Here is a 16,191-nt window from a genome sequence, read left to right as displayed (position 1 = left end):
GGGGCCTTGGGGCCCCTCGCTCCTTTTCTTTCTCCTTGGTTACCTCCACCTGCTTTTACGGATTCCCATGCCCGCCCTTCCCAGTCGCAGGAACCGCCACTCAGAATGTGGACAAGGGTCAGGTTTTAATGTCCCGGTCCTCGGGCCGTCCAGCGCCCGGCCATTCCCCGTGGCCCAGCTGTTCACTCCGGTGGCGGCCGGCCGGCTTCGTCGGGGCCTTCGGCGGTGGCGGTCCCATCGTCCTCGGGCACCAGTTCCACATCCAGCTCCAGCTGACCCATGTAGAGACCGACGGCACAAGCCCAGAGCAGGCCCACGGCCAGCACGGCCCCCACGCCCGCCGCTGCGCCCCCCAGCGACAGTTGCATGGGTCCCCGCAGTGCAGCCAGGCCCACCACGTAGGAGGCACCGCCCCACACGACGCACAGGCCGCCCAGCAGGAAGAAGCCTGTGCGAGAGGGCAGGAGGCCACGGTCAAGGAGAGGCAGGGCCTGAGCTCCCGGGCTGGCACTGCAGTGGGGTGGATGGAGAAGCCGGGGTGGGGAGGGGGTTCTGGGATTCAGATGACTCCGGGGACCGAGGCGGGTCAGGGGACCAAGGTGGAGTTAGAGAATGAGGCAAACTCAAAAGCAGGGTAGGCGTCAAGAGTAGTACAGAGCCAAGGTCAGGGACATGAGGAGGTAGCGGTATCCGAGGAGGTGTCCCGGATGGGGAGGTGGGGTTCAGGACCAGAGGCGGAGTGGGGAGCTGGTCTGAGAGCAAAGACAGGGATGGAGTGGCAGGGCCAGTCTGGGGCTGGGCCAGCGTGAAGGGCTAAGACGCGACCGTCATCTTTGTGGGACAGTCAGATCGGAGGGGACAAGGACCCACAGCCACCCCGTGGGCCACCCACTCGGGTGATCCAGTGGCCACAAAGTAGGGGCGGGTGGATGTAAGGTCAACAGTCACACGTGAAAATGAGGTGGCTTCTGGTGGGGGAGGAAAGAGTGGGTGGCGGTGGGACAGGGCAGGGAAGAATCTACACCCACGGGGGAGGTTAGGGTTCTGCCCTCACTCCCTGGTTGGGGCGAGAGTGGGGGTCTGCACTCACCGTAGGCAGCTTCCCGACCCATGTCACTCTGCATGAAGGAGATGACCCCAATGCCTGATGCCAGGAGGCCATTGCGGAACCAGGAGAGGAAGGCTGGAGGAAGGGGTGAATGGGGAGGGGAAAGAAATCAGCATCAGCCTGTCAGCCCAGACAGTGTTATCCCATTGCACCCCAAATCCCCACCCGGTCCTGACGGCCCTCCACTTAACCTTAACCCCCGCCAAACTGTAGCTTCCATCCATCTGAGCCCTCTCCCCAAACTCTGCAGCACCAAAGATTCAACATAGCCTGCAGAATCTGCAGGAGAATCTAGGAACCAAAATTGCCGATCTTATTTAATATATTTTTTTAACGTTTATTTATTTCTGAGACAGAGAAAGAGCATCAACGGGGGAGGGTCAGAGAGAGAGGGAGACACAGAATCCGAAGCAAGCTCCAGGCTCTGAGCTGTCAGCACAGAGCCGGACGCGGGGCTCGAACTCGCAGACCGCGAGATCATGACCTGAGCCAAAGTGGGCCGCTTAACCGACTGAGCCACCCAGGCGCCCCCAAAATTGCTGAACTTAAATATGAGGACAGGAAGATCCCGAGGGGTCATCTTGGTCAACACCCCTCCTCTCCCCATACATGTGTGTATCCCCCTCCCGCCTCCCCGCTCTGGGACAAACTTCTGCACTTCAGGCCTCTCTCCAGCCTCCCCCTTCAGGGAGCCTCAAACGCCAATCATCTGCTTCCGCGTGTGAACTTCCTTGCTGTTATTCACATCCACTCAAATCCCCTGTGTGGCGCTAACCGGCTGGTCCGGGTTACAAACCCCACACCCACTCCCCATCCACTATCGACACGTGAGGCCCCTCCCCCTGCAGCCTGGATCACCTGGCCCTCCAATCAGCCCAGAGCTTTTCTTTTATTGGTTGTTCCTTCCTCCAATCCGGAACTCGCCCCCTCTTCTGATGGGATCCACGCTCCCGCCTAATGCAGAGTGGTCGCCTCTTGGATCTGAACTGGGTCCTCCAAGGCGGACCCCTCCAGTAGGCAACACCCCCGCCCTTCACCCTCTTCGGATGCCTCTCTCGCCCAGGCAGTGCAATTTTATAATTGCTGCCTGTCCTACCCCGACCAACCTTTCCAATCCCCAGTGCGTCCCACTAGCCGGACACCGTCCCATCCGCAAGCACTTCTATGCGGACAGACTGCGCTCTTGCAGCAAGCGCTTCCCTGCGCTTTTACGGAAGCCCTTCTCGCTCCGGAGTCCCAGCCCTGTTTCCAGCAGAAGCTCCACCCCCTTCCCCCACTCGCGCGCGCCGACAGCTCGGCTATCCGGGCCCCCCTGTCCCGTCGGGGCCGACCCCAGCCCCAGCCTCAGACCTGTTTCATGCGCCTTCCGGAGGAGCCAGGCGTCCGCACGGTCCAGCTCGGACACGGGGGGCGGCGAAGCCCCGGCGCGGGGGCCGTGGCCGGGGGCGAAGGACCCTCGGGCGCCCCCGCTCCGGGGCCGCGGAGGCGGCAGCAGCGCCCCCCGGAAGCGGAGCCGGGCCAGTCGGGCGGCCCGAGCCCACCACCAGCCGCCTCCCATGGTTCCCACTACGGCCGCCGCTCACCGCCCCGCCCCCACGGGCTCCCGTAGGCTGAAGCCCACGTCATTCAGGCGTGGCGGCTCACCCATTGGCTTCGAGAGCGCCACTCAGGGCTGGCGCCCACGGTCCATTGGTCGAAATAGCGGTGATTCCTCCTCTGTCATCTGTGCCGGTACTGCGCGTCCCACCTCGCTTCTGCTGCTGGACTACGAATCCCAGCGATCATTGCGCCCATAGAAGGCCGGTCTTCAGAAGGCGGAGGCCCGATGTCTGCCGGGACTTGTAGTTTATGTTAATAACTTTAATTCTAATAGCCAATCAACAAAAACAAAACAAAGCTGGGGTACTTCATGCAGAACCTTTGCAACATCTGGAATAGCCCGGAGGAGAAAGTAAACCTCAACCTATTAATCCCACTGATGAGCAGTTACTGCTATCGGTTGTACTCTTGCCCTGTCTTTTTTCTAGGCAAATGTCAAGTGAGATGCCCTTTGACACATTAACTTTTTTCATAGAAGTCGTGAACATGATGGCATTGAATACTTTTCATAATTTTTATATTAAAAATATGACTGGGGTGCCTGGTTAAGCCGCCGATTCTTGATTTCCACTCAGGTGGTGATCCCAGGGTGGTTTGATCGAGACCCGCCACCGGCTCCACGTGAGCGTGGAGCCTGCTCAGGGTTCTTTTTCTCTCGCCCCACCACCCCCGCCTCCCTCCCTCCCTCCGCCCCTCTCCCCCACTTTTGCAATCTCTCTCAAATTAAAAATAAATAAATAATTGGGTACCTGGGTGGCTCAGTCGGTTGAGCGACCGACTCCCCGATTAGGCTCAGGTCATAAGCTGTTTTGTGAGTTCGAGCCCCACGTCAGGCTCTGTGCTCCCCTGCTCCTGCTGTCTCTCTCTTAAAATAAATAAACTTTAGAAACAAAAATAGGGGTGCTTGGGTGGCTCAGTCAGTTGGGCTTCCGACTTGGGCTCAGGTCATGATCTCCCCGTTAGTGAGTTTGAGCCCCAACGGGCTCTGTGCTGGCAGCTCAGAGCCTGGAGCTTGCTTTGAGTTCTGTGTCTCCCTCTTTCTCTGCCTCTCCTCCGCTTGCGCTCTCTCTCTCTCAAAAATAAATAAACATTTAAAAAAATCTTAAAAATATAAATAAATAAAAATTAATTTATTTTGGACATGGTACAAGAAACAAAACATACCGAAGGATCTAATGGAAAGTAACCCCATGCCCCAGGCAACCATCCCCCTCTTCTGTTCCACAGCGTGAAGTTTAATGGTTCGTACTGATGCATTACAGGTTGGTACCACAGGTGATCCCCATCTGTAGGGTGTTTCCAATTTTCCTTGATATAAACCATTGTGGTTTCCTTTTAGGTCTAAACTTAGGTCTGAGTCTGGACAGACATGATCCCACCGGCAAATCTCAGCAGCCAGCTTCTGCCTCTGGGTCCACACATGGCTTTATGCCCCCCCTTACTACACTGTGTGGTAATGATCTCTATACTGATCTGTGTCTGCCAACAGGCTTCACAGCTTTCAGTGGACTGGGTCCTTGATGGATGTATCTCCTATGCCCTCAACCCAGTATAAGTAGGGAACTTGGTAAATAATAATAGCAAACATTTATCAATGACTTTGCCTGTGCCAAGAATTGTGCTAGGCATAGCCTGTGCGTAATGTTATTTAATTCTCACTGTAACCCTAGGAGTTAAGAATTAGAATAGGGGCACCTGGCTGACTCAGTCAGTGGAGTGTAGGACTCTTGATCTCGGGGCTGTGGGTTCGAGCCCCATGTTAGGTGTAGAGATTACTTAAAAATAAAATCTCGGGACGCCTGGGAGTTCAGTCGGATAAGCCGTGGACTCTTCATTTTGGCTCAGGTCATGATCTCACAGTTTGTGGGTTCGAGCCCCGAGTTGGGCTCTGCACTGACAGTGCAGAGCCTGCTTGGGATTCTCTCTCTCTTCCTCTCTCTCTGCCCCTCCCATGATCTCTCTCTCTCTCAAAATAAGTAAATAAATATTTTTTAAAAGATACATTAAAAGATAATATCTTAAGGAGTACCTGGATGGCTGAGACAGTTTTAAGCATCCTCCCCAGCATGTCATGATCTCATGGTTCGTGGGTTCGAGCTCCACATCGAGCTGTGGAGTCTGCTTGAGATTCTCTCTCTTAAAATAAACTTTAAAAAATACATAAACTAAAATCTTAAAAAGAATCAGAGGGGCGCCTGGGTGGCTCAGTTGGTTAAGCGACCGACTTTGGCTCAGGTCATGATCTCGCAGTTTCTGAGTTCGAGCCCCGCGTCGGGCTCTGTGCTGACTGCTCAGAGCCTGGAGCCTGTTTCAGATTCTGTGTCTCCCCCTCTCTCTACCCCTCCCCTGCTCACATTACGTGTCTCTCTGTCTCTCAATAATAAATAAATATTTTTAAAAGTTTAAAAAAAAGAATTGGAATATTCCCTCTTTTATAGAAGGAATAAAATGAGGCTCAGAAAACTGAGGTAATAAAAGCTGGTGTTTACTGAGCACTAACTCTGATTAAATCCTCAACATAATCCTCTGTGATATATACCATTATTATACGCATTTTACAGAGAAGGGAGATAGAGCGGTTACCTTATCCTAAATCACATAGCTAATTAGATAAGTCCAATGCTACATTACTAGCCCCAGTGCCATGCAGCTTATACTCATTTGATCTTTCATTCATTCATCAATTATTTACTCAGCACTCACTCCCTGACAGTTATGCTACACATTTGGTACAAATCAGTAAACAAAACAGACAAAATTTGGGGCACCTGGCTGGCTCAATCAGGGGAGCACGTAACTCTTGATCTCATCATTGCGAATTTGAGCCCCACCTCGAGTGGAAAGATTACTTAAAATCTGTCAAAAAGGGGGAAAAAGGGGGGGCGGTCACCGGGGTGGCTCAGTCAGTGGACTGTCCAACTCTTGATTTTCGCTCAGGTCATGATCTCACAGTTGACGGGTTTGAGGCCCGCATCTGTCTCTCTGCATTGACCGTGCAGAGCGTGCTTGAAATGATCTCTCCCTCTCCCTCTATCCAACTCGTGCTCTCTCTCTCAAAAAACAAATAACCTTAAAAAACAAAAACAGACAACATTCTCTGCCCTGAACTTTCTCAATCTGATCAAAGACATCTACAAAAAACTCACAACCAGCACCATTGTTAGTGGTGAAATATTGACTGCTTTTCCCCTAAAATTGGAAACGAAGCCAGGACTTTCATTTTCCCCATTTCTAATCAACATTGTATGGGAGGTCCTCACTAGTGCAATAGGCAAAATAAATAGATAGAAGGGCATCGACATAAGATAGAAGAATTGAAACTGTTGATATTTGCACATGTGATTGCTTATGTGGAAAATTCCAAAAAATCAAAATAACTACTAAAACTAATAAGTGAATTTAGCAAGATTTCAGGGTACAGGATCAATATACAAAAATCAATTTTATGTTTATATACTAGGAGGAAACAGTTGCAAAATGATACTAAAAATAAGTGCCTGGGGCCCCCTGCCTGGATGGCTTAGTTGGTAGAGCCTGCAACTCTTAATCTCGGGGTCGTGAGTTCAAGCCCGACGTTGGGTGCGGAGCCTACTTTAAAAAAATTTTTTTTTAATGTGTTTTTTTTAAAAGTTCGTTTACAATAGTATCAAACCCCAAAATACCTTCAGAAGTATTTTAACAAAACACATGCGAGATTTCTACACTGAAAACTACAAAATACTGTTGAGGTACATTAAAGATCTAAATAAATGGAGATATATACCATGTTCATGGATTGGAAAGCTCCTTGCTCTCATGGAGCTTCCGTTCTAGAGATATAGGCAGAAAATAAGCAATAAACATGCTAAGTAAGTACATTCTAGGGAAAGCCCAGGAGACTAGAGGAGCCAGAGAGGGCACCTAACCCAGCCTAGTTGAAACCTGAACTCTGACTAGGCATGGACCAGATAAACCATGATCAGAGCCTTGCAGAAAGAATCTGGGGCCCAGAAAAATTACACTGAGTGTAGGACACTGAACATAAACAATCATTTACCATCACGAGATGGTTTCCTTTCCTTCCTTGGGCAGCCGTCACAATTATATTTTCTAAGATGCCCTACAATGTGTAGAGATCGTTTGAATCCACAAAAGCAGCTCTCTGACCACCTTAACCCCAACCAGAGCAAGAGGACCTTCCGAGGTTACCCCCTTCAGTTCCTGGGTCACCTGTAACTCCTGACACTGTGCAGTAGAAAGCCATAGAGCATTTATGCAGGGGACATATGACGTTCAACTGATCTGTTAACACTTCCACCTCCCTGCGAAGGCTGGGTTGTAGCAGGGAGAGATAAGAAACTTGCAAGAGGACAGGAGATCCTGCCAATAGCTATCAATTTCTCTCCATTTCTTTCCTACTTCAAACCCTTGCTATCTTTCGCCTGGACAGCTGAAACCAGCCCACTTACTGGTCTCCAGAATGCCCTCAGGGTACATTCTCCACTTAGTAGTTCAGCAAATATTTATTGAGTATCTACGATGTACCAAGTTCTGCTTAAAACCCTGAGGATATAGCAGTGAACAAGACAGAAAAATGATGTGTCCCAGCCCCTATGGACATGGCAGCACTGGGAAAGGGAGACCGAGGAAGGATTAATATATTTTCAGGAAGGTAAATCCATCCAGAATATAAATCTAGGTGGTGAGGTAGAGAATGACAAGAGCATATGGCAGCGAGCTTCTAAGATGACCTCAGCCATCACAGTTTGTGTTGTCTCATCCCATATTCTAAAGACATACATCAGATCACGCTACCCCCACCCCCACCCCCACCCCCGCCCCAGCTCAGGAGTGCTCTGTGTGGCCAGTGGAATACTGTGGAAGTGACAGAGTGTGACTTCCAAGGCTGGGTCATAAAAGACATTGTCACTTCCACCTTTCTCTGTGGGAAGCCAGCTGCCGCATCGTGAGGACATACAAACAGCCTGGTGAAGAGGCCAGTAGCCAGCACCAGCTTGCCGGCCACGTGAGCGAATTTCCTTGGAAGGTTCTCCAGTCCCCGTCAAGCCCTTGGGGGACCACAGCCCTGACCAGAACCTCATGAGAAATCCCAAGCCAGAACCTAGCAGCTAAGCTGCTCCTGTGGGTACTTCCTGATATACAGAAACTAAACGCAATAATACGTGTTTATTATTTTAAGCTTCTGAGTGTTGAGGATGTGACATATGAGTGCAATATGAGTGACAAAGAGTTATCGATGAGGTGAGGAGGAGGAGGAGTACTCCAAGCACAGGGGATAGATAGCAAGTGCAAAGGCCCTGAGGCTGGAGTGTGCTTGATGTGCTGGAAGAATGGCCAGGGCGCCCCGCGTGGTTGGAGCAAAATGAACAAGGGGAGAGGAGAGGAGAGGAGAGGAAGTCAAAGCCAGATGGAGAGTCAGGTTGTTGGTGTCCCGTGGGCCACAGTGAAGGGTTCCTCTTTAATTTTAAGTGTGATGGGATTTGGGGAGATTTTGAGCTGAGGGGTAGCATGAACTGACATATATGTCTTTAGCGTATGTTTAAGTATTTATTTTGAAAGAGAGAAAGGACTGAGCAGGGGAGGGGCAGAGAGAGAGAGAGAGAGAGAGAAAATCCCAAGCAGGCTCTGTTCTGTCAACGCAGAGCCCAACACAGGGCTTGAACTCACAGACCATGAGATCATGGCATGAGCCGAGATCAAGAGTCCGACATTTAACTGACTGAGCCACCCAAGCATCCCAGAGAGGATGTTTTAAATGAGCAGCTAGTGATGTGTCTCTAGCTGAAACCCATCCGTACGTAGCTCTCCATCACCCTCTGGAACCTCGTCTACGAGACCTGATCTTTATCTCCCAGTGAGAAGAGCTTAGATTTTATGGAGGGGGAGGCGAGTTGGGAGCTCCGGAGGGGGTTGAACTTGGGAGGGAGTTCAACTGGGCTGTAACAGCCTGCCTGCTGGCAATGAATGCTAAGCATTAAATGGGATTAAGTGGAACTGAAAATATTGGAGACACATTTTTCACATTCTTGGCTGGTGAAATGGTTTAGGCTGATGAGAAGGGAAAGAGAAATGAATGCCAGAAAGGGTCGGGGCAGAGAAAACAAATCCTCCTTAAAGAGACAGATCGTGATGTTGGCCAGCTGCCTCTGCACTTGTAATTTGATCAGTGGTTCTAATGCACGAACTGTCCGGGAGCTTTAAAGACACGTTAACGCTCCAGCCTCATCCCAGACCAACGCAGCCCTATCTGCGGATGGGAGGCAGGAAGCGGGCATTGGTATTCTTTTACAGGATATATACCTACTCACCACGAAAAGGAAATGAAAATTATGTGACATAATGGGGGTGTTAGCTAACGGTACAGTGGTAATCCTATTGAAATACTATATATAAGTGTGTGTGTATGTGTGTGTATACATATACACATGTATATATGCAATCAGTGAGCATCAAAGCAACATGTTGTATCTTAAACTTACGCAATGTTTTATGTCAATTACATCTCAATAAATTAAAAAAACATTTTTTAAAGTTTACTTCTTTTGAGAGAGAGAGGCAGAGAGAGAGAGAGAGACAGAAAGAGCAAGCAGGGGAGGGGCAGAGAGAGAAGGAGAGAGAGAATCGCAAGCAGGCTCTGCACCATCAGCATGGAACCTGATGTGGGGCTCAATCTCACGAACTATGAGATCATGACCTGAGCCAAAATCCAGAGTCGGACGCTCAACTGACTGAGTCACCCAGGCGCCCCCGCGCCCCCCTCCCAATTTTTAAATATATTTTTATCAACAGCTGACCTGGGGGGTGCTTGGGTGGCTCAGTTGGTTTTGTGTCCAACTCTTGATCTCAACTCAGGTCATGATCTCACGGTTCATGGGATCGGATCGAATCGTGATCCCATGGTTTCTGTCTCTCCCTAGCTCTCTGCCCACCCCCCACCTCCCCTCCCCTCCCCACCCCACTCACAAGTGCACTCTCTCTCAAAATGAATAAACTTTGGTTCCCCGGGGGCTCAGTTGCCTGAGCGTCTGACTTCAGCTCAGGTCGTGATCTCACGGTTTGTGAGTTCGAGCTCTGCATCGGGTTTTCTGCTGACAGCACAGAGCCTGGAGCCTGCTTCGGATCCTCCGTTCCCTCTCTCTCTGCCCCTCCCTATCTCTCTCTCGCGCTCTCTCTCTCTTTCTCAAAAGTAAATGCACATTTAAAATAATAATAATAATAAATAAGCTTTAAAAAGAAAAAAGAGCTGACCTGATGTCAGGCCCCGTTCCAACCACTGTGGCCACAACAATGAACCAGAGACAAAGGATCGGCTTTTGTGGCAGGACTTTTGAGCGTGTGTTGAGGGATCACAAGGCAGGTCATGTGACCCACAAACCAAGCATTTTATTCAGGTTGCTCTCTAAGTCCTGCGACACAACTGTAACATTTCCTCTGACCAGGTGCTCACCGTTACCCTCTGTCTCCCCTTCGACCAACCCTTAGGCTACTCTCCCCCGGCCCCCGCTGGCCTCGAACCTCAGTTCTCCAAGTGCTAACTGAGCTCGGAAATGTGGGACATGTCCCTTTGCCAGCATCTCCCGAGACCCGCTGACCACAGAAGGACACGTTTCCTGTCAAACCACACTGGTGACTTATTTCCTCTCTCCGACCCAACTTCCCCAACTGCCAACCCAGCTCACCATAGAGAAGCAATGCCCTTTCCTCTTTGACCTGGAGACACTTGCAGAGACCTCTTGAGGTCAGAACAGCCTCCTCACTGTAATGGTCTTTTTTTTTTTTTTTTTTTTGAAGATTTTATTTTTAAGTAATCTCTACACCCATCGTGGGGCTCGAACTCACGACCCTGAGATCGACAGTCACCGGCTCTTCCGACAGAGCCCCTGTTCTGGACATGTTGGGGGGGCGGGTACCTTGTGTGTCTGGCTTCCTCTTTCTTTTTTTAATTAATATAAATAAACTTCTTTTATTAAATTTGTTTTTAATGTTTATTTATTTTTGAGACAATGTAAGAGACAGAGTGCAAGTGGCGAAGGGGCAGACAGAGGGAGACACAGAATCTGAAGGAGGTTCCAGGCTCTGAGCTGTCAGCACAGAGCCCGACGCGGGGCTCGAACCCACAAACCGCGAGATCATGACCCGAGCCGAAGTCGGACGTTTAACTGACTGAACCACCCACGAGCCCCTGTCTGGCTTCTTTCAGTTAACTTAATGTTTTCACTTTTTTTGTCTTTTTGTAGGAGATGAATTTTCTTTATTCACTGATCTGTGATAATCTTGCAAGAAAAGCTTATTATACCATTCGGTAGTTCATAAGCCGTTGGGTAACTCAACTCTATTAAAATGTTTTTCTCTCACCCCACTTTACCCCCATTCTATGTGAAGTCATGCTTTACCTTCATATTTCTTACTGGCTATTATTATTTTAAAAATTTTTTTTAGTGTTTATTCATTATTTTTGAGAGACAGAGACAGAGCGTGAGCAGGGGAGGGGCAGAGAGAGAGAGAGACAGAATCAGAAGCAGGCTCCAGGCTCCGAGCTGTCAACACAGAGCCCAACGCAGGGCTCGAACTCACAGACCCGAGATCATGACCTGAGCTGAGTTTGGACGCTCAACCGACGAAGCCACCCAGGCGCCCCCAAAATTTTTAATGTTTATTTATTTTTGAGAGAGAGAGAGCATGAGCAGGGTAGAGGGAGGGAGAGAGGGGGACAGAGGATCCCAAGCCGACTTCGTGCTGATAGCAGTGAGCCCGATGCGGGACTCGAACCAACGAACTGTGAGATCATGCGCTGAGCCGAAGTCAGATGGTTAACCAACTGAGCTCCCAGGCGCCCCAATGCATCTGTTTTCTTTCTTTCTTTCTTTCTTTCTTTCTTTCTTTCTTTCTTTCTTTCTTTCTTTCTTTCTTTCTTTCTTTCTTTCCTTCCTTCCTCCTTCCTTCCTTTCTTCCTTCCTTCCTCTTTCTTTCTTTCTGAAGGAGACAGAGTGTGAGTGGGGGACGGGCAGAGAGAGAGACACACACACACCCAGAATCCGAATCAGGCTCCAAGCTCTGAGCTGTCAGCACAGAGCCCAACATGGGGCTCGAATTCACAAACTGCAAGATCGTGACCTGAGCCGAAGTCGGCCGCTCAACTGACTGAGCCACCCAGGTGCCCCAAATGCACCTGTTTTCAATATTTGGGGGTTTGGTGGGAAGCATGGCCTGAAAGCCAGCTGCTCCCCTTGGCTTGGGGCCTCTTCCTTGAACCACTCCAAACTTTGCTTCCTAGTTAACCTCTCTGATCTCCTGCCTCCTTTTTTTTTTTTTTTTTTTTTTTTTAAGTAAATCTATTTATTTTGAGAGAGAGAAATAGCTGGGGAGGGGCAGAGAGAGAGAGAGAGAAAAAAAGAGAGTGCAAGCAGGGGAAGGGCAGAGAAAGGCAGGGGTACAAAGGATCCAGAGCAGCCTCCGTGCTGACAGCAGAAAGCCCTTTGGGGGACTTGAACTCACAAACCACAAGATCATGACCTGGGCCGCAGTCAGATACTTAACCAGCTAAGCCACCCAGGTGCCCCCCTCCTGCCTCGTATTCATTGAGGGTCCCTGTGATGACATCAGGCCCACCCAGATAATGCAGGATTGTCTCCCCATCTCATGACCCTTACTTAATCCCACCAGCAAATTTCCTTTTGCCATATAACGTAGCGTTCTCGGGTTCCAGGAATTAGGGGCGCATTAAAGGCTTTTACAAGAGGGAGGCCGGAGGACCAGTTAATAGTGGGAGATGTGACAACAGGAGCAAGAGGTCAGAGGGACATAAGGAAGGGGCCAGGAGCCAAGCACTGCAGGAGGATTCTAGAAGCTGGAGAAGGCAAAGAAATGAATTCTCCCCTGAACCCTCCAGGAAGAACACGACCCTGCTTAACACATTGATTTTAGACTTCTGATTTTCAGGACTATAACAGGATACATTTGCATTATTTTTAAGCCCCTTAAGTTTGTGATAATTTGTTACGGTAGCAAACACAGTTACCAAGCCTGACCATGAATACAAGTTGCCAGGAGGCGGGAAGTCTGGAGAGGAAAGCAAATTGGTAATTGTGATCACTTTAAGAGCTGGGAAGTCCAGTGCTGTATGTAGGATTTAGGGCTGTGCTGTCCCACATGGCAGCCACTGGGCACATGGGCCTATTTATTTATTTAGAGAGAGTCCGTGAACGGTGGTGGGGTCGGGGGGCAGAGGAAGAGAGAGAGAATCTTTTTTTTTTTTTTTTTTTTTAATTTTTTTTAGAGAGAGAGAATCTTAAGCAGACTCCATGCTGAGCCTGGAGCCCCATACAGGGCTTGATCCCCAGGACTCTGGGATCATGACCTGAGCTGAAATCAACAGTTGGACACTCAAGTGAGCCATCCAGGTGCCCCTTATTTATTTTTTTAACTTCACACTCAGCGCAGAGCCCAATGCATGGGGCTTGAACTCACAATCTTTTTTTTTTTTCTTATTAAAAAAATTTTTTTGATGTTTATTTTTGGGACAGAGCATGAGCAAGGGAGGGGCAGAGAGAGAGGGAGACACAGAGCCCTTGGCAGCCTCCAGGATCCAAGCTGTCAGCACAGAGCCTGATCCGGGGCTCAAACTCACGAACCGTGAGATCATATCCTGAGCTAAAGTCAGATCTTAAATGACCGAGCCACCCAGGCACCCTTGAACTCACAATCTTGAGATCTAGAGTCAGTCACTTAACCAACAGAGCCACCCAGGCACCCCTACATGGCCTATTTACGTATAAATTCACATTAACCAAAAATTAAAATCCAGTACCTGGGCTTAAGTGCTCAGTGTCTCTACATGGGCCCAGCGGCTGCCTTCCTGGACAGCAAGGAGAGAGTCCATTTCCATCCCTGCAGAACATTCTAATTAATGGGCAGTGCGGGTTGAGAGAATAGGGCACAGCGAATGTGTCAGAGTGTGTAAAGTTACAAGACAAACCTGAAAGTAAGGAAGAGGGGAGGGAGCAGGAAGTCGATAAAAAAAACACCTAAAGCTGACACAGTTAAAGAGAAACAGAGTAACCACCAGAAGAAATAAGAAGGAATGCTTAAAAGATTTTGCCTTTCAAATCATCTTTTGGAGGGATATGGTGGAATGGGGCAGGGTGGGTGCGACGGATTGAATTGTGTCCTCTCAAAAGTTCATCTGTTGAAGCCCTAACCTTTAGTGTGGCTGCATTTGGAGAGGGGACCTTTAAGGAGGTAATTAATTACGTTTAAATGAGGGGATAGGGTGGGGCCCTGACCCAGGAGGACTAGCTCCTGAGCGCTTTCTGGCTCTCTCCACCCGGATCCCCCGGAGAACGCCATCCCCAGCCCCACCCCACTCACTCATTGGCTGGAGCGGCCTGTCGGGGCGTGGCCTCCATGCAAATGTCGCGGTGAATTTCAGGTGCTGGGGCTTTGGGTGAGCGACGCTCCTGGGCAATGGAAGACACCTTCTCCAGGCCACCATACTTCCTCAGCTGGCTACTGTAGCCCGTGGCAGGACCCCTGCAGGCAAGGGGGATGCCTGGGAGAACCTGGGAGGGCTGGTGTGGAGGCATTAGCGCTGGTCTCCAAGCAGCTCCAGTTGTCCATCTTCCGGCCCCACAGCAGAATAGCACCTCCCGATACCCCTGGAAGTTTGGCTGGAACCCGCTTTAGCCCATGAAACACAACAGATGTGAAGTCCATGGCTTTGGGAAAGAAGCAGTTAAGGGCTGGGGGCGGGGGGGGGGGGGGTGCTATCCTCCGCCTTTCCTCACCAAGTGGTCTCAGGGGCGGAGCCTCAGCGCGGGTCCCTTCCTCAGTGGCTATGATGAGCAGAGCTTCCGGCCCGACCCACGAATGAGCCACTGCGATTTGGGAGTTTGTGTTTCTGTAGCATAACCTTGCCCATCCTTACTTACACAACTGATACACTCCCCATCTTAAACAGTTGTTTCTATACTAGTCTTAACAGATCCTCACCGGGGAACCTGGGTGGCTCAGTCGGTGAAGCATCTGGTCCTTGATTTCAGCTCAGGTCCTGACCTAACAGTTTGTGAGTTCAAGTCCCTGCCCTGTCAGGCTCTGCGTTTGGGATTCTCTGTCTCTCTTTCTCGTTCTACCTCTCTCTTTGCCCCTCCCTCACTCAAGCACACTCTTCCTCTCAATATAAATAAACATTAAAAAAAAAGTAATCCTAGGGGCACCTGGGTGGCTCAGTCGGTTAAGCATCCGGCTTCGGCTCAGGTCATGATCTCGCAGTCTGTGAGTTCGAGCCCCGCGTCGGGCTCTGTGCTGACAGCTCAGGGCCTGGAGCCTGTTTCAGATTCTGTGTCTCCCTCTCTCTCTGTCCCTACCCTGCTCTCGCTGTCTCTCTCTCACTCTCAAAAATAAACATTAAAAAAAAAAAAAGGACTGTGAATATTGAACTCTGTGTTCTGATGTCTGCAAGTTTTTTTTTTTTTTTTTTAAATTTTTTTTTTCAATGTTTTTTATTTATTTTTGGGACAGAGAGAGACAGAGCATGAACGGGGGAGGGGCAGAGAGAGAGGGAGACACAGAATCGGAAACAGGCTCCAGGCTCCAGGCTCCGAGCCATCAGCCCAGAGCCCGACGCGGGGCTCGAACTCACGGAGCGCGAGATCGTGACCTGGCTGAAGTCGGACGCTTAACCGACTGCGCCACCCAGGCGCCCCTGCAAGTTGTTTTGAAATGCATCCAAATATGATGGATGGGTGGAGAGGGGGATGGGCAGATGGCTGAACTGGGATAAAGCGTGTATGGTACCATGTTCACACCTGTGGAATCTAGGCCGTGGGCGGGGTCAGGTGCCTGAGGACAACCTCGAATGGTTGCCGGTCCTAATGCCCCAGGAATTGGGTGAAAGTGGAAGGCTCTTGACACAGCTCTTGGCCTCAGTCACCAGCCGGTGCCCAATGGCACTTCTGTCCTCAGGCTCCATTTCTTCCTCCAACAGTGATACTCAGGGCTTCATGCACGTCTGGAGATGCCACCCGTTCCTGCAGCTCTCCTGACCAGCTCTGTCTGCGACCACAGCTGCTTTCGGCCAGTTCCCAGACCACGTCCTCCTCTGAGGTGCCATCTCTGCCTTCCACTGGGCTGACCAGACATCTTCTCTGATCCCTCGCGGTCACCCACCACGTGTGACTGTGACCGACCCCTATCTACCCCCCCCCGCCCCAAGTCTCAAGTCTATTGGCTCCCCAGCTGCCTGCTCCCGTTGCTTTGTCATCCCGGCAGGCTCGCCCTAGCCAATCCCTTTCCTACGCCCGCGAGAAAGAAGGTTCTAGGCTCCGGTCTGCATGACCCAGTCACTACCTTACTTGAACACAGACTCTCCAGATTCTCTCCCTGTGTCTGCAGCACCGCCTTCGAGGGTCTCCAGGACCTGCCAACGTGACCCAGGCACCAGCTCCCTTCCCCTTGCAGGGCCCTGCCCCAGGCCGGTGGGTCGCCTC

At 50.4% G+C, this 16,191-nt stretch overlaps 1 protein-coding gene across 1 annotated transcript; it reads right to left on the bottom strand.

The window, feature by feature from the left end:
- Positions 1-106: 106 nt before the first annotated feature.
- On the bottom strand, positions 107-2,684 carry TMEM160 (transmembrane protein 160). Its single transcript, XM_042920185.1, has 3 exons — positions 2,459-2,684; positions 1,091-1,183; positions 107-448 (listed from the first exon to the last, which is right to left on the bottom strand). Exons 1-3 carry the CDS (start codon positions 2,664-2,666, stop codon positions 183-185), a joined length of 567 nt encoding a protein of 188 aa, XP_042776119.1. The 5' UTR covers positions 2,667-2,684; the 3' UTR covers positions 107-182.
- Between the last annotated feature and the right edge of the window lie 13,507 nt (positions 2,685-16,191).

Source organism: Panthera leo, chromosome E2 (assembly GCF_018350215.1).
Source record: "Panthera leo isolate Ple1 chromosome E2, P.leo_Ple1_pat1.1, whole genome shotgun sequence".
NCBI classification, from domain to species: Eukaryota; Metazoa; Chordata; class Mammalia; order Carnivora; family Felidae; genus Panthera; species Panthera leo.
This window is presented reverse-complemented; position numbering and strand designations above follow the sequence as displayed.

Bases quoted from the DNA above. Each gene is read 5' to 3' on its own strand.
- TMEM160 (XM_042920185.1), bottom strand. From the start codon at position 2,666: ATGGGAGGCGGCTGGTGGTGGGCTCGGGCCGCCCGACTGGCCCGGCTC. The intron at 1,184-2,458 runs GTCTGAGGCTGG...CCCTTCCTCCAG, and splicing joins CCGGAAGGCGCATGAAACAG to CCTTCCTCTCCTGGTTCCGC. The intron at 449-1,090 runs GTGAGTGCAGAC...CCTCTCGCACAG, and splicing joins GGGTCGGGAAGCTGCCTACG to GCTTCTTCCTGCTGGGCGGC.